The 27024-nt window shown below is 32.0% G+C and overlaps 2 protein-coding genes across 2 annotated transcripts in view; both read right to left on the reverse strand.

Annotated features, from left to right (window-relative positions):
* LOC129951556 (uncharacterized) overlaps positions 1-26255 on the reverse strand; it is a 109157-nt gene extending 82902 nt beyond the window's left edge. The window contains exons 1-2 of the mRNA XM_056063776.1: positions 25159-26255; positions 5601-6286 (exon numbers count right to left, since the gene is read on the reverse strand). Coding sequence (XP_055919751.1) covers positions 5601-6174 — 574 coding nt within the window. The 5' untranslated portion in view covers positions 6175-6286; positions 25159-26255. The remainder of the gene's footprint in view (positions 1-5600; positions 6287-25158) is intronic.
* LOC129950737 (uncharacterized) lies at positions 12378-14758 on the reverse strand. Its single transcript, XM_056062659.1, has 3 exons — positions 13459-14758; positions 12708-13146; positions 12378-12453 (listed from the first exon to the last, which is right to left on the reverse strand). The coding sequence occupies exons 1-3, from the start codon at positions 14756-14758 to the stop codon at positions 12378-12380; spliced, it is 1815 nt and encodes a 604-aa protein (XP_055918634.1).
* Positions 26256-27024: the final 769 nt, after the last annotated feature.

Genomic DNA, 27024 nt, shown 5'->3' on the forward strand with positions numbered 1-27024 from the left:
ATTTTTACCAACTTTAGTTAATTTTTGTTAGGTTTTTAATTTTTTATAAAAAAAAACGGTCAATTCGATTTTGTTCAAAATTTTACTGAATGTTAACAACAATATTTTTTGAAAGATAAAAGTAAATTAAAGCCAATATCTCAAAGTTTTGAAAAGATATTTGAGTCGAAAATCAATTTTTACCAACTTTTATTAATTTTTTTTTTAGGTTTTTATTTTTTGTAAAAAAACTGTCAATTCGATTTTTATCAAAATTTTGTTGAATGTTGAAAACAATATTTCTTATCAGATAAAATAAGCTTAAAGCCTAAATTTCAAGGTTTTGAAAAGATATTTGAATCGATATTTAATTTTTACGAACTTTGAGTAATGTTTTTTTTAGATTTTTATTTTTTATAAAAAAAACTGTCAATTCGATTTTTTTCAAAATTTTATCAGATTTTTAAATCATTATTCTCCGTTGCTCAAAATTGTTTTGGAGATGAAATCATATGTTAGTCATTAAATTTAGGAGGTGACAAATTTTTTTTTTTCAGTTTTTTTGATTTAGAAAAAAAAACTGTTAGATAGATTTTTTTCAAAAAATAAACTTTTTTGAGATCACGTTACAGTCTACTATATAAAATTTAATTCAAGTCTCTAGCGTTTTTGGTTCGTAAGATATTAAGGGTTAAAAAAACCACAAACGCAATTTTCTTGAGAGCCCTTTCTGCATCTTTCTGCCTTATTATCTGTATAACAAAATTTATTTGAAGCCGATATCTCTTCTGGTTCTTGAGCTATGGACGACGGACGTACAGACGTACGGACGTACGGACGTACGAACGTACGTACACACGCACGCACAGACATCTTTCTAAAAATCTTTTATTTCGACTCTAGGGACCTTGAAACGTCGAGAAATTTCAAAATTTTCAATTTGACAAATCGGGCCCATTACAATAACTTCCTATGGGAAGTTAATAACAAAGGACCAAGGTGGATCTCTTGTGGAACTCCTGAGTTTGCTTAAATTGGATCGGAGATTGAGAACCTGAAAATAACTCTATATTGGAGGTTCTCTATGTACGATCTGAGCCACTTAATAAAAAAAAAGTGGGAAGTCAAAACCTTTTACGTAAAGTTAAATAATTTGGTGACTAATTTTTCAAAGGCTTTACTAAAGTCTATTGTGAAAACGTCAACTTCATTTTATTTCTCTAATTCGCTTAGAATTTTTTTGGACACAAGTTCAGTAAGATTGGCAAGGATCTGGATTTTAAGAAACCACGTTGTTGTGAACACGAACGAATAGAGAAAATCGTAGGCAATGGTTGTAAAAAGCTTTAGAATTGAAAATAGCTTAACTATGGTCCTGTAGATCTATAGCTGATTTTGTTTGAAGACCTCTCATGTTCTTGTGTTAAAGAGATAAAATAAGGTGGTAAGGTATTACGAGTGCTTTGGAGTTGGAACAATTATAGGTGATATTGGAGGCATATGCATTCAGATTTTTTGTGGAGAAATATTGAATCCTTAATGGAAAAGGAATTTTGGATATATACGATTTTAACCAAGACCTAGCACTAACTATCACGCCGCGGTCACTACAAAAAATGATTAAAAATGAACAATCACAATTTTTCGATTCAAAGTTTTGCGAACAAATTTTTCTTGATCTTGATATTTCTTGAAGAGGTAGTCACAATTGGCTGTAAATATTTTGTAATTTAACACCTTTAGACATTTTTATTTGACAAAATTTCATTATAGAAAATTTGATGGAAAACATCTATTGCTGAAAAAATAGGTGCGGTGTCGATTTATATAAAATCACAAAACATTTTTGTCTTTCTTTACAATTTAAAAAAAAAAACATCTTTTGAATTATCTTCAAAGGTACACGGTTTTTGTTTATATTAAAATGAAACCACTTATTGAAAAACGATCTTATATAATTTATAAGTACTACAAAAGTGCAAATCAACTTTGTTTGACCAACATCCCCTTAGAACACGTGTTAATATTTATAGATTTTAAATTCAAATGGATGTGGATAGCCTATAATTTCTAAAAATAGGAACATTTTTCCTTTACTATTTTTTACACCATTATATATCTTTTATCATTCTACTCGGTACTTCCCCTGGAATTGCTGGTAACCAACCTCTTTTTTTTGGGTGATATGATTATTTATTTGATTACCATATAACAAAAAAAATGTTGATTACTCTAAGCAACTATATCAGCAGACCAATAATAATTAATATTAAAACTTATCAGCAAACAAAATTAAAGTCTGATTGATTCTGATGGATAATCATCCTTTTTTTGTTAATCAAGATGTCATCCATTTGATATACAAAAACATTAAATTTCTATTGATCTTTCACAAAGATGACCAACAGATTATCCCCATATCAGATTTAAAAAAAAAAGTATCATAACACGCGACCGGAAATTAAAGTAATTTTCATTTTTTTCTCATTCTTAAATTTCGTGTTGCTAGTTAACAACCTTATGTTCAAGAAAAATGAAGCCATTAACTTTAAAAATAAAGAAAAAAAAATACTTCTTAATGTTTGTTTGTGTTAAAAAGTAAATTATCAGTATTTGATTGCAAAATCATGTTCTGAATATTTCAAACCTCCCATAAACTTCATTATCACGTTTAAGATATTTATGTGTACTCGAAGTTATAAATCGAACACAACCAACATCTTTAATAATAATTTAACAATCTTATCGCAATCTTATGTCTGCAAAGATTTTATAATAGTGAAATTCTAAAAGTTGTTAATTCATTCATTTTTTGTAAACCCACACACAAAGATTGGAACAAAAATCAAATTTTGAAATATCATCGTCACACGAATATTTCAAAAATTAATTTAAATACAATCATAAACATTTTGTAGGTGAAATGTGATAACGATAACGAAAATACCTAAAGAAGTTTAAGGCCTATTTATTATAGGAAAATCCGGCAATAAATATTAAATTAGAAATGCTTAGGGAGAATTAAGAAATTTCACTACAACAGTAGTGGCTATATTTTTAAGGCTTTTAAAGGTTTTTTTAAAGGTAAAATACATGTTCTAGGATTAATTTGGTCATTGTTTGGGATTTTGTATATATATGGTCATATTGGCTATCTGTGATGCCATTCACATTGGTTTCTGGTATAAGGATGACGTCGATGTTTTCCTACCTTACAAATACTCCTTAACCATCCGAAGCACACTTATAAAATGATTCTCATTAATCTATGGACGACGTTCAGTTTGTTTTTATTTCCGTTGGAAATTGCATAACTAAGAACCAATGCATCGTCGAGAACCTCGACATCGCCTTTATCGGCTACTAATCATTGGTTCCGCAGGATTTTAATTTTGACATTCCTGATACCAAAACCCAACTTACAACCTGCTTTTTCTCCCCCTCCTGAGATCAGTTGGCTTTAACGGCCTTTTCTCGAGTAGCCAAAAGGTGGTTATAAAATCAGCGTTCTTCTCATGAATATTTCCAGCCGCCTTATTTTTGGTAATTTTGTCGAGAATGAAGGTGGTTATATTAAACTGAGAAGAACGCCTGATAAAATTTTATCACCCTGCTTAGTTCTGCTATGAGTAGCTTTGATACCCGATGGCTTAGCTGGTTTGGTCGGGGTTTAGGAAGCACAGGAGTACTATGGCTGGCACTCGCAGTGCTCCCTGAGGGTCTAGAAGCATCACAAAATCGGAAGTTCAATTGCTGCGTATTATCCCTTCCAGTCTCCTGGCTGGATTCTTTTAGAATAATGAACTTTTAGTTCATCCTGAAAGTAAGCAAATGGTTCGAAATTCGTATTGTCAGTATCGTTCAGGAGAGGAGTGGTCTAACGAGTAGGTAAGAAAAGTTCAGCAGTGACATAGCCTATTACCGGGGAAAGGCGGGAAAATAAATTACGTATAGTTTTTATTTACTTTTAAACAAGCTCGGTTATTTGTCTTGAATAGCAAAATAATAAGATATTATTAAGTTATAGAATTTTGAGCACAATCTACAGTTCTTGTATAACGTTTATTAAAACAATAACGAAAGTATAAAGAAATTATCATAAAATAAATTAGGTGGCGCAACAGTCCGTAGAAAACTAAAGCCTAGCAACTTTCAACCATTCATGTGTGCGAGTAATTGCAGGGATGGATGGGACCTACAGTTTATATATCGAATCCGAACGACTTATTTAAGAGAGCACTTTTTCATGACAAGAATTATTCTTGGAGAATTTGTCAATTCCTCGCAAGAGGCAGTATCCGTGAAAAAAACCTTAGGTGGCACAGGCAGGGATCGAACCCAACACCTCTCGAACGACAGTTTAACGAACTAACCATCATGTCACGGGTAAAGAAATTATTAGAACCATTAAGAAAAAGTTCTGTGTCCAAAAAATACTACCACCACTGTGTAAGTTAGTTCATACGATTAAGTTTTAAAGATTTGTACCGGTCTTTTACGCGTGTTGTCCATTAAGCAAATTACAAAAGTCTAACCAATCTTTCTTTAAAAAAAACGGCAGATGTATGATAATAAACCTATGACGTAAGAGCAAATTAAGGCTTTCGCGCCATGATTATAAAGACAACAACTAAATTGTTGTACCGTAAGGGCTAGAGTTACTCAATTTACGAATGACGACAAGTCTATGAAAAGAGGCAGGGATGCCACTTAAAAAAATCGAGATTTGTATTCTTTGTAAAATATTTTTATAGTTAAAAAACACCTGTTTTCTTTACATCTTTATGTGTAAGACCTGGGAACCTTTCTTTAAGGAATATCAGGTGCATCAATTCAAAAAGATTCAGTAGAGAAATTGGACTTGACAAGTATATCTGAGCCCGAATTTTTATTCAAAACCACATCAGAAGATTCAAGAATCCTGCGTAAAGCTTTTGAGGAAAGTTGGCCCTAAAAACTTCCTCAAAAAACTGGGTAAAACTATCTTGGTGGACCAAAGAGTTTAGTAGCAAAAGAAAAGAAACAAGAAAACTGTTCAATGCTCCCAAGACAACTAGACTATATTGTGACTGGGACCTTGACTATTTTCTGCAGAGATGTCTAAGGTTTCTAGTCTTTACCGATAAGCTCGAAACGATTGACTACTCAGGAGACAACATTTCCCGCTTTATTACCGATATATAAAAATTTTTGAAAGAAAAGCCATAGGAACTTTGATCTTCAGATAAGTTTCTACGGCCGAGCTAGTTGTGGTGGACACATTCTAGGATTCTTATTTATGGTGTTTTTTTCGAAATTTAAAAAGGAATATCTCAAAAACCTGATTTTGTATTCTGTCTTGAACTAACGTTATCAAAACTAAACGTTAAAGTCTTGTCGACAAGTGTAATTTATAAAAGTATTGTTTATTAGATTTTGATTTTTATCAGCCATGGATTTTGGACTAACGAAGCTTAACTTAAGTTATGCTAAGTAAGCATAACCATTGGGCTATTGTCAAGTTGTTCGATGGTTAAAATTTAGACCTTTGAATGTTGACACCCTCCATCATGTTTTGTAGATTTGTAAGGACCACTTAATAAAATTTGTGACTTTAAAAATAATAGAGCAAAATGACTTACCACTCATGACATCTTCACCCTTTAAATCCTCTATGCTAGCAGTATCGACCTTGAACGCCTTCATATCCATGGCCAGAAGTCGACTCATAGTATCTGCATGCGATAATGATGACGTCAAATCGGTTAGAAATTTATTGTTACTGGTGTTTCCACTGCTGCTGCTGCTGATGCCGCTGCTAGTGGCTAATGTGTTGTTAGTGGTTACCATTGAAGTGGCAACAGTCAATTTCGAGACCGTAAAGTCGAGAGGTTGTTCTACACTGACTAGAGTGCCGCCAGCACTACGAACAGTGTGCTGGTCATTAACACCTGCCTCTGCCACTGCTGCTGCTGCTGTTGCTGACGTTCCTATTGCTGCTGTTGATCTTGTGGTTGAAGGTGAGACTGCCGAGACTGAAGCTGAAGCTGAAGCCGATGACGATGATGGCGATGGTGATGGGGGGCTATCGTAGCCCACTGCTGAAGCTGCCGCCGCCGCTGCCACTGTGGCCACAACTGATGGATGATGATGCTGCGTCAGGATGTGATGAGGTGTTCGTTCAGCGGAGCTTAGTTGAGCGATCAGCAGCGACATGATTGGGTGTGCGCATTTGATTTATGATTGATGATTAGATATTCGTATAGTGATGGCAGTGGCGTCATTGGCGTCGTCGTCGTCGTTGACTGATGGCGCTCAGTGGCATGATCTGGAATTAAAAACAACAACAACTAAATAAAACACTATAGTCTCGTGAACGTGGGAAATATCGTACACTTGTGAAAAATGGAAATTAATTAAACAATTAACCAATTAGTTGTTGGTAATTTGTTAATTTAATAATAATATACTTTTCGTGGTCATTTATTTAAACTGACAAAATACTTTACTTTATTGTGCCTCCGTAACTCTGAGCCTTTAGGGTGACATTATGACAGTTATCTTATAAATGTTTACAGGCAGTTTGCTGTGCGGTGATAGTGGTGGCGCTCAATAATGTGTGAAGCAGTCTTACAATATATATACATTTTTTTTTAAGTATCAACTTCATGAGGGTTCTTATGGGAATGAAAAAACTTTGGGGCAACAACGTCGCGTTGCCTGCGGGGTATCGTCATCATCAGAATGAAAATGTTTGAAATACAAATTAATTTAGAAAAAAATGATACAAATTGATTATAAAATGTTCCCAAAGTTTATACCGCTGCCGACAATGATAATGACGATGGCTATGAATGACGGCGCACGTAAAGAGTCAAAACAGACATAATCAACATCAGGGTGACAGTTGTGTGAATGGGGGTCAGTTTTTGAGTTTGAGCTTGACACATTCAAACAAAATATTTAAATTAATTTTAATTGAAGGAATTGTTAAGCGACGAACGATCGAGAGACGACTGCACTATACGACTGATCGGTAATAATATGTCAATCAATTTGTTTGAAATTAGACAGAAAAGGGTTAGATTTATGGACTTTATTCATCTATTTTTAAAGTTACTTTATTGGACAGACAAATAAAGTACCTCGTTCTATAAATATACATTCAAAGCTTATTTTAAGAAACTAATGTGCATATTCTTGATCAGACTTTTGAAAGATTTATTATGGGAAGGTTATAAGGAAGAAATTAAATAATGGATCTAGAATTTCATGAATCTTAAATCAAATATACGGAACTTCAAGAATGTTAAATTTTCAATTCAATTTAAATTAAATGAGATTATTTAAAGTTGTAAAGAAAACCTAGTTTAGCTTTCTGAACATTTTGTTTCACTATGTTTGTCCTTAGTCTGGGAATTCTAGCTATAAATTAACCGGAATCTCGACGCAGGATGTCATCCTAAGTAAAACGTCGTAGTATTCTCAAAATCCCCCTATTGGCTCTTTGTAAAATGACCTGTTATTTAAAAGAACTGAAACATACGATACATTATTGCAGGGTAGATCTTAATGTCCAACATTAGGTTGGAAAACTTTAAGTAATTAAGTTGAAATATCTTTTAAAAAGTCATAGCCCTTTTTAGATGATCACGAAACCCAACGTGAATTTTGTCAGTCTCGTTTCATTTTCGTTAAGATTTAAAAACAAAACTCAAAGCATATGTCATTAATAAGATTTTCGCACAAAATTATTGTCGAATTTTAATGGAAATTTAAAATTATGCACTTTTTGGTAACACCGGTTTTTATTTAACATTTAATATTAGTTGTATCAATTTTACATCCAATTTTTTAACATCCTTTATTTCAAGCCTGTTTACGTTATTTTTTGGCAACCACACGCGTTTTCGTGTGTGTTTGTCTCAGCCTTGAAACTTTCAAATCTTATCACACCCATAAAAATATATTCACTATGTTGAAATGCATTTAATAGGAAAAACAAAACTGTATAAAACCACATCTTTTATTCATATTAAAATCTAAAATCTTAATCCTTGAATCGATTTTTTATTCATCAAGAATTTTGAATTTTTTAAATTACATTCTCATCTCGGTATTGACTTAAATTCACTTGGCCAGCTCCTTACCCAAAAACTTGACGTCCAAATTAAAAATTTCAAAACTCCCGAAAAATTTCATTAACATGAATTTTCCGTACTCCAGTTTGGGGCATTTTGATATTTTTATTCTTTTTTAAATTTTGATTTTGGGTGCTATGACAAAAAGTTGGAGGTTAAGACATTTTGTAAATATTTTGGTGTATGCATTAATAGGGCGAAGGTCATGGTTAAAAAAGAGTGTCAGTAGTTGCAGTTAAACGTGACTTCGCTGCTGTCAATACTTTTAAACCATTTGGTTCATGGATTAATAGTTTTGAAACGATTTAATAGAAGTTAGACCTGAAGTCATTTACATGATTTTTTTTTTATCTGTAAGTTGAGTTGTTCTTTATTTCTGTAGCAAAAGGAGTGAAAATGTGGTCATGAGTAGTAATATGCTACATAACAATACTATAAATGGGAAAGTTTTGTTTGTTTGATTGTTTGTTTGCTTGCTTGTTTGTCCGTCTTTCACGTCGCTACGAAGCAATATTATGACAGGGATTTTTGTGAGGAGGTAGTTATAAGGCTCGAAAGTGTTTTAGCTACTTTTTACCGCGGTAAAAATATCATTCCCAGATCGAGCAGTTCCGGCGGTAATATTTATCATTTGATATTTAATATTTCCTTTTTTATAACACTTATCAGTAGCAAATCATTAGGTGCTGCCTGTTCTGGACCTATCATCGTTTCCTATGATATGACATTAACATACGAAAGTATGCTAAAACATTATTAAAAATAGGAGATAGGCTATTAAAAACCCATACGGAGGGCTATGTGACACTTATTCACTTCAAGAACGAAGTGATTTTGAATTTATTGCAAGTGTTTAACCTCATTTACAAAATATCAATAGACACACAGAACAAACCAAGCATAGAACTTGCCTTATTGACAATACAATTAATGTGATGTGTAAACTTTAAGTTGGAACAGAAATGAACACGTAAATCTTTAAATGAGGAGACGTGACAGAGTTTTTGCTGTGATATACAATAAACAAATACACTGACGATTCGTTTTTTGGTAAAAGTTATAAACAGAAAATTGCCAAGGGCCTGGGCAACACCAAAATTGAGCAACAAAAGGTTCTGAACGACAATGACCATTCGTCGTTAATAAACAGGATGAACAGAAAAAGGGCCCAGATGGCTTCCCTGGGGAATACCAGATTGAACAACAAAAGGTTCTGAAAGACAATTTCTAAATTTTACATCATAGTACTGTTTTCAAGGTATAATTTAATCCAATCTAAGAAAAATGGTGGAAAACCAAGAGCTTTGAGGTTAAGAAAATAATTCCGTGGCTTAGTTGGTCAAAAGCTTTAGAGAAGTCAGTGTCTACACAGTCAACTTCATAACCTTGTTCTAAAGCGTTTGAACATATGTTTGAGAATGTGAGGAGATTAGTAACGGTTGATCTTTTTTTCACAATACCATGTTGCTGTTCGCAAATGAGATTTTGACTAAAAAATGCGACACTTTCACAAACTACTTGTTCAAAAATTTTAGAAATGCAAGAAAGCTTTGCAATGGGCCTGTAGTTTGTTATATCCGTCTTGTTAGCTTTCTTGAAAATTGGTGTTAGAAATGACTAGTTCCATATATTGGGAAATATGCCTATTTTTAGAGAAAGTTTGAATAAGAACGTAAGGGGTTCAACTAAAGCATTACTACACTTTTTTAGTTCTATTGGGGGAATACTATCGGGACCGGCTGAGCAGTCATCATTCAACGCAGATAAAAGATCAAGGACCGTACTCTGTAGCACAAGGATGTGACTACAGCTAGTTACAGAAATGGAGTGAAGATTATGAAAATATACTTCATCAACTTCTTGAGGGATATTAACAAATGACCTGTAGGATGCCGCGAACATAAAAAATGAGCCAAAGAAATAAAAGAGACGTTTTCGTTTCGACAATTTATTACAAATTGATTTGATTTTCTTTAAAATTATAAAATGATACCTTGGTTTAACAAAGAGAAGTATTACATGGATTAAAGAACAAACTGTTTTATCATTCGATATTGTTCTGCTTTAAATAAAATATTAATATAATATATAAGTTTTACAAGTTTATATAAGTAAGGTAAAACATAAATTTAATTGTATATGATTTTATACAGGGTGTTTCATTATGATGTTAATCGCTTGTTATGAAAGCTTATAAAATAAAATGTGCTACAGCTCAACCCTCCAAAAAAATAAATCGCCCTCGATTTACTCAATAAAATAAATAAACGAGCATTCAGAAAAAGAAAAATAATACAACAAAACTAATCCAAATTAAGACAATAAATTTTCATTTTCATTTGAAATCAAACCATTAACGAAAGTTTAATTAAACATATTGTTTTAAAACTAATAAAAGAATACAAAAGTTAAGTTTATATTAGAAGAATTGATACGTGTAATGATAACGCCAATCATTCTGGTATAGAATATAATTTCATATTTTCTGGAGATGATACTCCCTCATACGGGATCCGCGAAATTTGAAAATTTTCTAAATCTCTTATTAAAAACCTATCATTTGGAAGCAATTTTACTATTTCATAAGGTCCTTTGTATTTAGGAGACAATTTTTTATTAGTGCCAGAGGTATTATCCGTATTTTTTATCACGATGAGATCACCTTTTTTATACGGAAAAGGTTTTTTATGTTTTTTGTCGAAATAAATTTTGTTTTGTTCCTGAGAATGAACAATGTTTTTAGATGCTTGCTGCCTTAAGGCTTCTAAATTTTCAGATTTTTCGGAACTAAAATTTTCTGTAAGATGCTCTCGAATTCTATCATTTACTTCACCTTTTTGCGGAACACCAAATAATAATATACTCGGAGAGAAACCTGTGCTTTTGTTTTGAGTATTATTTAAAGCAAACTCTACTTTACTTAAATGTTTTGTCCATTCAGCAGGATCTTTTTCACTTTCCTTAGCCAGCATAGATGTTAAGGTTCTATTTATTCTTTCAATCTGTCCATTAGATTGTGGTGAACTCGTTGCTATTTTTATATGCTGTATGTTGTTGTTGCTACAAAACTTGACAAAATCCTCAGAAGTAAAACAGCTTCCTCTGTCCGACACTATACGTATTGGTCGACTATATGACATGAAATAAGATTCTAGACTTTTAATTACCTCTTTGGTATTTGTTGTTCGAACTGCAAAGAGCTTTGTAAATTTTGAAAAGCCGTCAATAACCAAAAAAACATGTTTTTTCAAATTATGAACAGAAGAAGGAAGAGGACCATAGTGGTCAATATGTATAGTTTCAAATGGCTTATCACCTTTAGGAATGCTGTGTAGCACACCTTCTTTCTTACCACTTTGTGGTGAGAAATGAATACATTTTAAACAGCTCTTAACGTAATTTTTTATTTTGGACTTCATAAAGGGAAACCAATAAGTTTTTCTAATGAAGTCATAACATTTTTCAGCACCTGCATGACAAAGACCTTCGTGGTGCGTCTGGATTACGTTTCTTTCCATTTGCGATGGAATGTAAAAAAAAACTTGACCATTTAACTTTCGATACACCAGGCCATTAATTAGTTCATACAAATGACTTTCCCTTTTTTCAAGCATTTGAACCAATTCCCTCACTGTTTTATCCTTATGTTGGGATGCAGCTAATGCATGTTCAAAGGATTCAGATTCAATTGTTAAAACATTATGACACCTACTGAGTGCGTCAACGTGACCCATCCTCTTTCCATCTCTATGTTCAATTGTATAGTTATAGTCTTGTAGTTCTAATGCCCAGCGAGAGATCCTAGGGTTAAGAAGTTTTTTGTTGAGAGTTAAGGTCAAGGACTTGCAATCAGTAAGTATTTTAAAATTTATTCCAGCCAAATAGACTCTAAACCTTCTGAGAGCGTACACTATCGCCAATGTCTCAAGTTCGTATGAATGGTATTTTGACTCTTGATCTGTGGCTCGTTTTGAGAAAAAAAAGACTGGGTGAAAAAGCTTATCATCTTGCTGTTGAAGCAAAACAGCCCCAAAACCGAAACTACTTGCATCACAGTGTAATTCAGTAGTTGCGTTAGGATTGTAAATACACAACACTGGAGCATCTAAAAGTTTTTTCTTCAAAGACTCAAACACTGAAATCTCTTTCTCACCAAAAACGAACTGAGAATCCTTCTTCAAAATATCGTATAGTGGCTTTGCGACAACCGAAAAATCTTTGATGAATTTCCTGAAATATGAGCATAAGCCCAGGAAAGAATGCAAGCATTTTATATTTTTAGGAATAGGGAAATGTTGAACTGCTTTCACACCATCTGAATTCGGACGTATCCCATTTAGAGAAATTTGGTATCCTAAATATGTAATTGTTTCATACAAGAATAAACATTTATCGAAACGTAATTGCAAATGGTTTTCTTTAATTATATCAAAAACCTCCTCCAAAATATTAAAGTGCTCATCCAATGTTTCGGTCGCCACAAGCAAGTCGTCAATATAAATTCTTAACTTTTCGGATCGTAATAATTTTTTAAATTTTGATTCAATAAATCGTTGAAAAACAGCTGGACCATTTTTTAGCCCGAATGGCATAAAAAGATACTCAAACTGTCCGGATGGTGTCACAAAAGAAGTAAGTTTAGTTGAATCATCAGCCATTTTAACATGTTGGAAACCGTTTTTTAAATCCAATAACGTAAAGTATCGTTTATTACGCAGCCCGTCAAGAATGTCTTCAATAATAGGCAGCGGAAAATTATCTTTAATTGTAATTTTATTTAACTCTCGATAATCAACACAAAGTCGCAGTTCCCCGGTTTTCTTTTTGGCTAAAACTATAGGTGAAGCAAATGGTGAATTACTTTCACGAATAACGTTCCTACTCAAAAGATCATCTAAAATTTTATTCAGCTCAATTTTGTGAGCAAATGGTAACCTTCTCGGTGAGCAACTAAAAACACTGTTCGCATCTTTTAGAACTATCTTCATTTCAATATCATTAATTGAACCGTTGTTAACATAATAACCATCTGAAATACTTCTGGCAACTAAATTTTGAATTTTGTTTTTTTCGTAATTAGTTAAATTTTCATTCAAATTTAAATTAAATTTAAAATCGCGTTCATCAAACGTATCAATTTTTAAAACTTCATTTATCTCGTCAGTACAAATATTTTCGCTTAAATCTTTATCATTTTCAATTTGTTTTACTTTTTCATTTTCAAAACTTAATTTCACATTTGTTTTTCTTAAAAAATCTCTTCCTAATATAAAAGCATCTCTCATGGTATCATTCTTAACAATATATAAATATTGACTTACAAGTCTTTGGTTAAAATTAATTTTACAAAACACCTTACCAAGGATGATTAATTTGCTGTTGTTAATACCCACAAAGTCTTCAGGTTGCGTTTCAACAGATGACGTCAGATAGGTTGGAATGAATTTTTGTTGTACAAAACTAATAGGACTTCCAGTATCGATCATGGTTAAAGCACTCAATTTAGTATTTACGGCTCCATACTCGCTGCTTTGAAGATGATAGTCCAAAACACCATGAAAGTTTCGAAAAATGGATGCATCATCATAATTATCAGCATCTTCAACAAGGCACACTGTAGATGACTTTGGGCAATTCTTGACAATATGCCCCCGCTCTCCACAGCCGAAACAAGAGCCTCTTTCACGTGGAGGTTTTGGGCACTTTGATGATACGTGACCAGCTTCGTTACAGTTAAAGCACTTTAGGCCAAATTTGTTACTTGGCTGTACGGAAGTTTTAGATTTTTGTACCGTATGGTGAAATGCTGATGTGGAACCTGATGAACATTCCAGCTTCATTCTTTCGTACCTTCTCAAAACAGTCTTCAGCTCCGGTATGGTATTAGCTGTGAAAAGAATTTGCTTATTAAAAGATGAATCGGGTATACCTCTTATGATGTATGATATGACATCATTCTCCTCAATGTCAGATGAACTCGCAATTTCTAACATCGTAAGAACGTATTGTTGTATATTTTCCTCTTTACGCTTCCTTCGGTTCCTCAAGGTATTGTGCACATCGGAGGCTGATGCATGATGACTGAACTCGTTCATTAACGCTGATTTTAATTCAGACCAGGAACGGCATGATGTCGATCTGAGAAAAAGCTTTGCAGTTCCTTTCAACATTCGTTGTGCAAATATAAAGCACTTTGACTCATCAAAATTATAAATTTCTTTTGAATGCTCAAAGCTTTGAATCCATTTGGAAATAGGCAGACTGTCATCACCAGAGAATGTTTGCAAGGAATCTTCTATGTCCCTAAATGAGCAAGAATTAGCTTGTGACTCACATGGGCTATTTAACTCTGCCAGTCGTTTTTGCAATGCTAGAATCTCTTCTTTTCTAGCAACTATCCTCCGCAAATTCTCCAATTGTTGCTGCTCCACATCATTTTCAGGAACATTTTCGTCGGTGTCTTCTTCATTGCTACTGTCATCATTGCTTGCAGGAAAAAACTCATCCATTCGTTCATCATCCAATTGTCTAGCTGCCTCTTCAAGGCGAACTCTCAGCGCAGCTTTAAGTCCATTTGAAGGGAATCCCATAGCAGCCAATTTTTCCTTAAGCGCATGAACCGAAGCCACTTGTAAAAATTTTGTAACACGTGAATCCATATTTATTTTGTTAACTGAGACTTCACTTTATTTTTCAATCCGAAATTGCACTAATTTTAATTTTTTTCTTCTTGAAATTGTTTTTTTTTTCTTTACTGTTCTTCTTTTGGTCTTTAACACTCGTAGCAGAAAATTAACATAAAATGTAAAACATTGAACTTGTAACCATAAGAAATTGTACAGTCGAACGTACACTTAACACATTAATTATCAATCAATCCCGCTTCTGAAGCTGTAGGATGCCGCGAACATAAAAAATGAGCCAAAGAAATAAAAGAGACGTTTTCGTTTCGACAATTTATTACAAATTGATTTGATTTTCTTTAAAATTATAAAATGATACCTTGGTTTAACAAAGAGAAGTATTACATGGATTAAAGAACAAACTGTTTTATCATTCGATATTGTTCTGCTTTAAATAAAATATTAATATAATATATAAGTTTTACAAGTTTATATAAGTAAGGTAAAACATAAATTTAATTGTATATGATTTTATACAGGGTGTTTCATTATGATGTTAATCGCTTGTTATGAAAGCTTATAAAATAAAATGTGCTACAGACCCACGGAAATTTATTGCGAAAGCATTACAAATATCAACAGTTTTATCTAACGAAAGGTTCTTGTAAGTGAAGTTAACTGGAAAGCCATCTGATTTTTTCTTTAAGTTTACTAGTTTCCAATTTTTTTTAGGATTCTCTTTCAAAGAGGTGCCCATAACAGTCACATAAAAAGCGTATACAAAAATTAAAAAGAGTCTTAAATTCATTAAAGAATTCAACATATTATATTCAGTAAAATTTTGAGAAAAATCTTGTCCACACTTTTTTTACTACAATGTTTTCATTATATTAAAGAAAAACTAAAACTTGGTAAACATTAACTTTCGACTCAAACAGCTTTTTAAAAATTAAAAATATTGTCTTCAAACTTTTTATTTCACAGAAAATATTGTTTTAGATTGTCAATAGTTTTTTTTTTTATAAAATCCAACATTCCGTTTTTTCATAAAAAAATAAAATCTATCAACTGACAACTTTTTAAGCAAGACAAATAGGCAGACGGGATGGAAAGTTATCAGTGTGGGTCGCATCTCAGCCTCTTTTTCCATTAATTTTTTGATTATTTGTATTTAATAGGTGAAAGGATTATCAATAGTATGGATTTTGAAAATCAAATAAGTTTTTGTTGTTTTAACTAAAATTTTCTCTTAAATACTTAAAGTCTTCTATTAAACAAAAATCACCAAGAAAAGTATATGATTTTATTTTGTTCATAGCATCCATCTTGGTATTCCATGAAATTTAATTTAACTGAAAACAATTTTTTGAAATCTATGTTGGCTTACGAGCAATACTTATTTTTCAGATTGCACGTGAATTCAAAATTAAAACCAAATCACTAATTTAAAATATCATCATCATCACATATTGATATCTTAAAAATAGCAAAGTAAAAATATTAACAAGTTGCCAAAAACTGCTAACTCATGTTTCCAAAATTAAAAAAATCGTGGATTTCCCCCAAATTGAGATTTGAGTACATAATTATTATTAAAATTATTGATTATTTTTGACGTTTTTATTGCAAAAACCAACGAACGCAAATTAACTAAACCAAACCATGAGTAGCGTTATTAACTTTTTTGTATACTAAATTATTTATTGTTATTATTAATTTCAATTGACATAATTTATCAATTAAAATATCACGAATCGTAACATTTCATCGATTCGATTTTAATCATCAATATATTGAGTTAATAACCTAAAGTGACTGATTATTTAATCATAACAATTTTATACCTATACATATTTTTGTAGGTGTTTTTAAAGTGCAGGTTAATTTTTCTTCCATTTTTCTTCGATAACATTCTTGTTGTTGTTGTTTTTTCACTGATATTCTGGAAAAAGGGAAATGATAAGAAATGTGGGCTTGTTTTCTTTAGCATTTTAAATGATAAGAAATTGATATTAATTTTTTTATTGACATGCATTTAAGTTTCTTAGGAAAAAGAAAAACAAATTATTCTACCTATCTTCATGTCTTCGTCTGTTTGTTATGTAAATAAAAGTTTGTAACACTGTCTATAAAATATAGATACAAATATGTGAATAAAACGATATATCAAAACGATGAGTATCTGAATATCAATATCTGAATGATGACGAACTTTTTATTAAATGGAAGAGTTTATTTATATTTATTGCTGTTGGTTTAACATTTAAAGAGTACACCTGTGATGTACTCGAAATATTGTGCACTTGTAATTTTACAAGCTATAAACTAGAAATTGATATAAGTAATTATTATTAAATATTCTTCTTGGAATAAACTAAATGTTTAATAACTAATTGCGATGTTATTTTATCAGTTTGGTATTTGGAATGTAATTTAGAAGTGGGCAATTAAAATTTAGAGATAAACGGAAAAAGCACCCTGAGACTATTTGTCTCCAATATTATTCCAGTTTTCAGTACTATCGCACTCTAAGTATCGTCTAATATTTTAATAACTAATAAAATATGATATTTTCAGTGGTTTTGAAGAGAAGTGTAGTATTGAGGAGAGTATTATTTACGGAAGTTAATTTACACCATGTAATTTACTTTTACTGGTATATTAGAACGGCAAATGATAGTGGCATTGTTTGGTAGTTGCATATTTGAAGTTTAATATTGATTCAAAAAAAAGTTTTGAAAAAATAGGTTAACAACTTTTTTAGTTAAACATCTTTTTCGCTAGCTGAAAGACGAACCCACAACAGGGATTCTGAAATACAGAAAGTTTAAACAAATGCTGTTAAGTCTTAACAGACCCATCGTAATCGTTAGCGCCAAAAAAAACCTTTATCATTACGACAGATCAAAAGTTGACTACTGGTTCAATAAATATAATAATAATAAATGGACGTAAATAACAACACTTAGGGTAAAACTTTACAATAGATTAAATGACGAACAAATTTTAAAATGAAGTATTCTTTCATTACCGAAAATATTGCAACTTTTCTGTACATGCCCTGCTCTAGCTCAAAAACGCAGGAATTACCTAGGAGAACTCTTTTTTACCGATGTAAAACATATCTGCATAATCAGCCTCTAGCGTTTCGTAAGTTACTAAAACTGGTTCTATGTGGTATCACAATGGGCTATTAAACTGGTCTTAGTGTGTCCGTTTCCATCATGGACAGCCACTTTAACCTAACCTCCATACGATAAATTTGCATAAAGGGTTCGATATGGAAAATGATTAAAGGAAGACTCCTTTATTGACACATTCGAGATCTTTCTCGAAAAAATGGTTTATAGCATCGGCGATATTCAGAATTGTTTGTATTGGACTAACATTATTTCAAGTTTTTTATTAACGGTTTTTCAAATGGCGTGTGTAGATTTTAGAACCTCGTGGCGGCCATTTTGTTTTGGTGACATCTGTCAAATCTGTTATTTATGATTCAGTTGTTTATGCCAAATCATCATGGCAAGTAACACGATTGAACAGAACGTTTAAATGATAAAATTTTATTATCAAAGTGAGTGTTCGTTAACGCAAATGTTGCGTGCATTTTACGGTAGACGTGGTGGAACTTCACAGTCGTCTCTTTTCAACGTTTGTTAGACAAATTCCAGTAAACAATCAACCAAAGGAACACAAGATCGGCCGAGAATATCGACACGGTCCGTGAAAGTGTATAGCAGAACCCGAGGTAGTCTATTCCTCAACAATAACTCGGCCTTTTGCAGACTTCAACTTGTCGAATTTTGCGTCGTGACTTGGACCTACACCCATACAAGATCCCACTGACCCAGGAGATCAAAATACGTGAACATAGACAACGTCGTTGGTTCGCTGACTGGTCTTCGAATCGTTTGGAAAAGGACCCCAATTTCGGCCGAATAATCATCTTTAGTGAAGAGGCTCGTTTTTGGATGAATATCTGTGTTAACAAGCAAAACTGCTCTATATTGGAAGACACCAACCCACCTGAGGTTCACCAGGTGATAATACATCCTCAAAAAGTTATAATTTGGTGCGGATTTTGGGCCAGCGGCGAGTATTTTTTGAAAACGACGTTAGTTAAGCGGTCACCGTCAACAGCGAGCGCTACATAACAATGCTAACTAATTTTTTTTGGCCCAAAAACCATATGGACCTAGACGACATCTATTTCCGGCAGGACTGCTCTACGTGCCAGACAGCAAACGCCACAATCGACATTTTGCATGAACGATGTGAGGGTAAGGCTAGCTTTCGCAGGGGTGATGTGAATTGGCCACCAAGATCATACGATTTGACTCCTCTAGACTTGTTCCTGTGTGGTTTTTTGAAGTCACAGGTCTATGGAAATAAACCTAAAGGTTAACATAACACAGGCCATCGTTCAAAAACTTTGTTTTAGTATTGTTTTTTGTAACGATTTAAATAAAGTTCTTTTAAATATTAAAATTAGTCTTGAGAAAAAGTTATTTGAAAAAGTTAGACTCAAGTCAAAGAATATTGATGCTCTAGCGTCTATGCTAAACAAAAGGTTTAACGGTTTTAATATTGTAATACTAAAGCGATTTGAAATTTAAAAAAAAAAAAACTTTTATATTTAGTCCGCAATTCGTTATGTTTCAAATCGACCGGTTTTATATAAATTATATTTAATTTTGTCAGCCATTATTTGTGATGTTCCATATCGGTTCACATGAATCATTGCAGTTAATGATAAACCTCCTGTTTCAATATTGTCAACTTTGGAGTTTGATGGTTAATCTTAATAAGTCCAAAAATTTTATTTTTAAACGAGGAAGAGGACGAAATTCGGCAAAAAAAATGGTTCCATAATGGGAAGGTCATTGAAGTTGTCATGGAATTTAAATACCTTGGAGTTCACTTGATGACAAAATTAATCTATGAGAGAAACTAGTTAAGGCTAAAGGTGCAATTAGAAAAAAAAAATTTCTAACAAAAGTATAGCATATAGCAGCAAGTTCATCTGAGTCTATCATATTTTACGCGGCATAAACTTGTAAAACGAAACAATACGAAACAGTTGAGAAACTTCTCCGATACTTTATATTTTATTAAGCGAATTTTTAGACTGCCGTCAAATACACCCAAATATGTTATAATGTTGGGATCAGGATTATCACCTATGTTCATACGAACCCTAAAAATGCAAGTCGACTACATCTTGAGAGTTATGAAGATGAGCAATAATAGGCTTCCGAAGATAGCAGTGCTTTAAGTAATAGGAACCAAAACAAGTTGGTGTGCTGATTGGATAAATTGGGCAAGAGAACGTGGAATGGAACTCAAAGCTTTGTGTAATAATTAGGATAATTTAAAAGCTTCTTTATACCAGCTCACTTCCACAGTGGACATAAAACAACGAGAGAAATACTTGAATTACGCCACAGGATCTATTCGCAGGCAGCTCTACTGTCAACTAAATCACAACTTGGAAGAGAGGAATTATTTTAGGAAAGATACTAGCATTGTCGAAATTTCAATGATGCTTAAATTGAAAGGTGAAGTTATGCAGCTGTATTTTAAACCTCATAGAGATGACTTACCAATTATATGCTCATTGTGCAATTTAAAGGAAAAGGAAGATGTTTTCCACTTTGTTGGAAGACGCCCAGTTACTATTTTGTAAATCATTTCGCCGTGTTTATTTACTAGCCTTAGAGTTCATTATCTTAATAATTAAAGCAGATTTATGATTCAAGTATCGTATTTTGTGCGTTGTCATTATGTAAAGCTTAAAATTTTTATTTTAACGAAAACATATTGAATTTTTTTTAAACTTTTTCTTTTATCGATTTTTTTGAAAATTAAAAATCTTTTTTAAACTTAAGTTCCAGCAAACAAATCGTATATGGTTATTATATAAGTTTAATTTTAGACAGTGTAACGTAGCAAAGTTTCTATTTCTTGGTCTTCTACGGCAAGAAGCCATAACTTTATTTCTTTTTAAAACGCGCCAATATTTCTTATTTTACGAACATCTATAGAAAGCGTATTAAAAAGTTTTGCAGGAAGCAATGGAATAGGAGTTTTTGTAGTTCGAAAATATGTGATATTTACTATAAAGGTAAAAATTACTTCTAAGACTTCGTATGTCGGAAATCGGACTTTCCAAATATTCAGCTCTTTAAAAAAACACTTTTTTAACTTTAAAAAAATATAAATGTCTAACGGGAAGATTTTTTAAAGACCTGAAAAGTTCTATTGATGGTGTTAAACGATGGTTCTTACAAACGTTACGTACAGCTGATTTTTGAATAACAGTGAGTTGTTGTAGTTTGTAGACAACTTGGAATGAAAAATGCCAAAATAAACCATCTTCAACAAATTTCAAGATTAATGCTTTTTCAGGTGGTGTAGGAACAACGTGTTTTTATTTGTTTGTCGTAGGTAAGGTTTTGATAAATATAGATGCCGAGGTACTTAAAGTCTTCAATTTTTTCAATTTAAAAACAGCTACATTGGGATGGTATGATTGAGTATGGTGACATTCACCATAAATTAACTTATGACTAGGGCAATCGTGAGAATGAAAAATGGGGTATGATAGAGAGATACTAGCTCTTAGGCTGAAAAACACATGTTTCGCTGTCACAATTAACTCATGCTTAAAACCAAAATCTTAGCAAGTGAACATCGTTTAGTTAATATCTGAAATTAGATTCAAAGAACTATTGCTACAGTATGCAATTCAAAAGCTCTGACTTTACCTCGGAAAGGAAGTGAAAAAAAAAGAAAAAACCGATCCCTGTGGGACACCCAAAAGACTTTTTTTAGAGGAACTTATGCTGCACCCAACTTTTATATTGTATGCTATAATTTTTTGATGATAGGACTCGAGCCATTTCCAGATGAAATCCAATTTTATACAGTTTATCTAGCTTTAGTTACGTCTACGAAAAGTCCAGCACAATTTTTCTTAACATCTAAACCTCTTTGTAAAATCCAGCAAAATTCTATAAGTGCCTCTTCAGTAGAAAGCCCAGCCCTGAATCCAAATTGCAATGGACAGAAGACAGAATTCTTCTCAAACAATTTCGATATTGGAAACAACAAAGTTATTGGTCTATAATTTCCTTTATCTGTTTTACTTCCTTTTTTTAAATAATGGAACTATCATACCTTTTTTTAAATCATCAGGAATTTTTTCAGAGTATATGCTGGATTTAAAATGCGTGTCAATAGTTCTACCAAATTTGGCCCAACCTTGTTAAGCATTATATTAGATATTTCATCTTTGTCATGAGAAGTTAAATTATTTAAAATGTTTTATTTGTTTTAAGTATTTCAAGTCCTCTAGTTCTTGAGACTCAATCTCATAGCAACAGTCAAATGAAGTATGTGCAATTTCAGAAAAAGAACTATGCCCAACAAATGCAAAAAATTAACTAAATTCATCCGCTACATCTTGTGGGTTCGATAAAACAACTATACCGTTGCTGCTGTTCGACATGTTCCTACCTAAAATACTGTTAATAACTTCCCATTCTATTACATTTGACAAATATTCATAATTCGTATTGTTAGATTTCATCTGTCTTACAAAAATCTGAAAAATACGCTCAACCATTTATGCTAAATCGGTTTAGAATAGAAAGAAGCAAGAACGGTATCAAAATACGTTTTTTTCTCTTTTTTGTTGTCTGAACAATTTTATTATATATGTATAGTTTTTGAACTATGCATATTAAAAAAATTAAGTTAATATGTATAGTTTTTGAACTATGCATATTACAAAAATTAAGTTAATGTTGAAAACGGATATCAGCTAAAATAAAAGTCTATATTCAAAATATGCATTTTAAATGAACTCCAAAACGTATTTTTCAAAACTGTGAAAATCTAAATTCAAGGATTGTTCAAAACTGATTTAGATTGTATCTAGAAGAGAAAGATTTGTACTTTTCAAAAACTTCTTAATATTTTAAATAAGTATTATATTATTACCCTTGTTTTGTTGGAAAATCTATCAATAGTGTAGTAATATTTTGCACGAATAACAAAAACAATATCTGTATTATGAATACTACCGATAAAAATTAAAGTAGAATCTTTCTACGGATGGGTTTTTGACATTTATACGAGTCTCGAATGGATCTTATGTGATTTTGTTCTAAAATGTTGGTACGATTGATATTGCATTTGTATCTCGATGGCTGTGTTCGTTGAGTAGTTGTGCATTTGGAATCATGTGTTTTCCATTGGCGAAAAAAATCAATCTGTTACTGTTGATATTATTTAGTTTTGTTAATGAAAATGGACTAACTGGTCTTATTTTGTAAGAAAAAACGATAGAAAAGATAAAGGTTTATCTCAGTTTAGATTAAATAAATCTTTTTGGTATTTCCACAGCACAAGAATGATTAAGTTTGACAGCACTTTCAAAAATGCAAATGGTGTTGCGATGTTTCTTATGAAGTGCTAGTGAGATAGTTTGATTTGTGTTAAACAATGAAGAACTGAGTAGTTCAGCACCATATAAGAATATGCTACGTATTTCATGTGCAATTTTTTTTTAATTTGATTTGAGCAAAACTATAATTTTTGTACACAAACATTTAAATAAACAGACCTTAATCTGTAAAACCAACTCCTCCACACAGGTTTTTCTTCACAAATTTTGACTCGACTCTGATCCCCTACCGGAATCGAGTAGAATCAAGCTCATTACAACTAGATTCAGGTATATAAAGAATTGAGGCTAGCTTCAAGCTTGCTTCAACACCATATGTTAATGTAGTAGTCTATGAACAAACGCCCTTCTTAAAGTTTTTGTTTTATGTCAAAGCTGCAACTATTGAATTAACTTTTTTTTTATAGAATCTCAATTTCTAGATGTTTTCTTACCATTTCTTCTTGAAAATTGTCCATTTTATTAGTTTTAGTTTGTTTTTTTTGCTAAGTTAGTTTTAACTTTTGATTTTCACAAAACTTTCTTCTATTTGTGTTTTTCTTTTTATTATTATTCTGACAGGTCTTCTTTCAGTTGTACCAATTTTTAAATACAAAAATCTGGCTACTGCCGATGGGTTTTCTTGTGAATTTTCTACCATACTGCTTATAGAATGCAAGAAAACACATGTATTATTTGTGGGACATACACAAAATTAATTAACTTAATATTTTAACTAAATGTTTTTTAATTTTCTCGACGTTTCAAGGTCCCTAGAGGCGAAATAAACGATTTGAGGAAGATGTATGTACGTCCGTTCGCGACGTTTTTTTTTTCGGTAATAGCTCAAGAACCAGAAAAGATATCGATTTCAAATAAATTTTGTTTTACAGATAATAATGCAAAAAGATACAGAAAGGGTTCTCAAGAAAAGTGCGTTTGTGTAAAAAAAGTATTTTTGTCGAGAAGGGTTATAGACATCTATTGTATTTTAGCATACAGTTTAGGAGTAAACTAGTCTTATTGAAAGTTTTTACTGGCGCCTAAAACTTATTTTGATTACTTAATTTCTAACAAAACTGTAGAAAATGTTTTTAATACTGAATCCTTCTACGTTACAACAAGTGATATCTTATAAGAAAATATAATTTATTTGTTCCTTTCTAAATTATAAGAATAAATTTAAAATATGTGACAAACAATAACTCTCCTCTTAAAATCTTTACTATTTTCTAATGAAATTTTAGTCAAATTTGCCAAAACTTTTGAAGACAAATTTTTAAACAGTTTAATTTTCTGTCTAATAAACATTTGTTTAAAATTTCAAATCGTAAAAAAGGATACACAGAAATTATCTTAATTTTGAGACAAGTTTCTTTCAAATAAAAAATTATACGTTTTAATGTATAAACGATTTTGAAAATTTACTAATTTAATAACTTATTCTTTGGTTTAAACAATAAACTAAACATTTAAAATAAAATACAATTTGCGTTTAATATTCTTGTTTCGTTAGTTTTATATTTTCTTCTTCAATCAAATGAATTTTAATTTAGGGGTTTCGACTATATACTATTATTTTGTATATTTCGAAGGGTTGGTTAAAAGATTTAAAGCGTATGAATTCAAGTTTGTAACTTTACATATAATTCTTTGATGTTAGGCAAAAATAACTGAAGTCAGAAACTAATCACATAGACTTAATGAAATTAAGACGTAAGTATGAAAATATAAATACATTTTTCGATAATATTTTCTAGAGAATAAATAAATGCGGAATTCAGTAGTTTTTCTAGACTGAAATTGTTAGTATATTTAAAAAATAGTAAAAGGTCGTTAAATTATATCAAAAATCTAAAAAGTAGTTAGGTATTTGAATTAAGATTTTTTAATCTAACGCCAAAGAATTCATGTCATGTCATTTCGAACTCATTTTAAAGTTTTTAATTACTCTTAAACAAAAATTTAAAGTTTAATACAAACTTACAGAAATTGTCCGCAAATATTAGTAACTTTTGTTATTCAGACAGGTGTTGAAAAAATCCAAAATATTCTGATTCTGTTTGCACTTTTATATTTTTTAAAGAATTTTTAAAAATTTAAACTTTTCCAATTGTGTGTAAAATTAGATGCGTTTTCCGTCGGTGCACTAGTTTTCTAAATTCAATTTTAAAATTGTATAGAACATGTATTTTAATTTGGTGATTTTTTTAAATTTTATTTTACAAAACTTGAATATTTAAACAACACTAAACCATTAAAGTATCAAGTCAAATAAATCCGATTAAAACCGAAAGTTGTTCAGTGTGTCACTTTTTGACTTTCGCCCTCTCCGACAAACTAATTTAACTAATTAATAAAAAGCAAGACCGCCACCGACTTTCATTTCAACAATTAATCAAATGAACTTGTATTTTATTTTTAGAATAAAACACAAAAAAAAACAATAAACAAATAAACAAACGATTTTGCGTTCGCTTTTTCAATAACAATACAAAATTATTCGCGTTAATTTGCGCGTTTTAAAAATTCGATTTTTTTTGTAAGGGATATTTAAAAGAATCTTCGTCTTCAACGAGAGTTCTCGAGACTTCACTCTTTTTGTCGGTGCGAACTGCGAATGCGAATCGAAAAAAACAAAATATAATTCTCGCTCTTCTTTCTTCAAAACGGTGGCAAAGGCGATACACAGCAACTGCTTGTCATCGGATCGCAACAACTCGACACTTTATTGATATTTTGATAATAATAAAATTTAGGAGCACGCTATGTGACTGACTTCCGACACACGACTAAAAAGATTCAAGACAAAAAAAAACCAACTCACATCGAGGCGGCATTCCATGTGAGCCCAGCCATCGTCAGCAGAGCCCCCTAAGAAATCGCAACAGAAAAAAAAATTGAAAAAAAAAATACAAAACGTCCACAAGCGTAACGCGGGACCCCCACATTCAACGCTACCGCCCGCCCGTTTCCTCCGACCCAACCACCACCACCACCATCCAAGTCGGTGGTTGTCGTCTCCACTAGCTTTACTATATGTGAGGCTTCAAAAGCGGCACTCTGAAGTGAGGGAATGCTTTAACAAAAAAAAAAAAAACAACAACCCGTGTGTGCTCTGAGCTCTCTATGCCCGATGCTTAGGCACAGCTTTTTCGTTGGGGGGTGAAAAGTTATTGTCTTAAAAAATTTGTTTTTTTTTTATTTCATGAGAAGGGAATCAAACTCAAATAACAAAAAAAAAAGTGCGCCACTTTTCCACAAGGGGGAGTTTTTTTATTTACTTCCCTTTTTTACCTATACTTCTACACGTCGACTTTTCTTTCTATTTTTTGTTTGGTTCCCTTGAGTGAGTGTGTGTTTTAAATTTTATTTGTAAATTCTTCTTTTTTTTTATTTGTTGGTCCAATCTTTTTAGAGTCCTCCGTCCGTTCGTCCATTGGGGAAAGAGGATTCCACATGTGGTGGGCGAAAAGTTTAAGGCGATCATATTTTAATCCCCCCAACAAAAGAGCACAAAAAAAACAGAAATGTGTTCCACAAATAAACTTGAAACCTTGAATTAGTTCCCACTTCCCACACACACATTCGAAACGGGACCGAGACTAAGCACCGGGAGCCATTGTGTACGTTTTCAGGAGATTTTGTGTTATCCTTTTTAATTACGTTTTGAGGAGGAAAGTTAGCTTATTCTTAGATTTTCAGAATTCTCAATGAGAGAGAGAATCACACTTAACTCTCACGATTCACTTACACCCGTTGCACTGACTCACAGAAAAAAAAAACGTCACACTAAAAGCCATTTTCATCGAAATATAAATCCACAAATTAATTCCACTTGATTGGATTAATT

The sequence above is a fragment of the Eupeodes corollae genome, chromosome 3 (assembly GCF_945859685.1).
Source record: "Eupeodes corollae chromosome 3, idEupCoro1.1, whole genome shotgun sequence".
Lineage (NCBI taxonomy): Eukaryota > Metazoa > Arthropoda > Insecta > Diptera > Syrphidae > Eupeodes > Eupeodes corollae.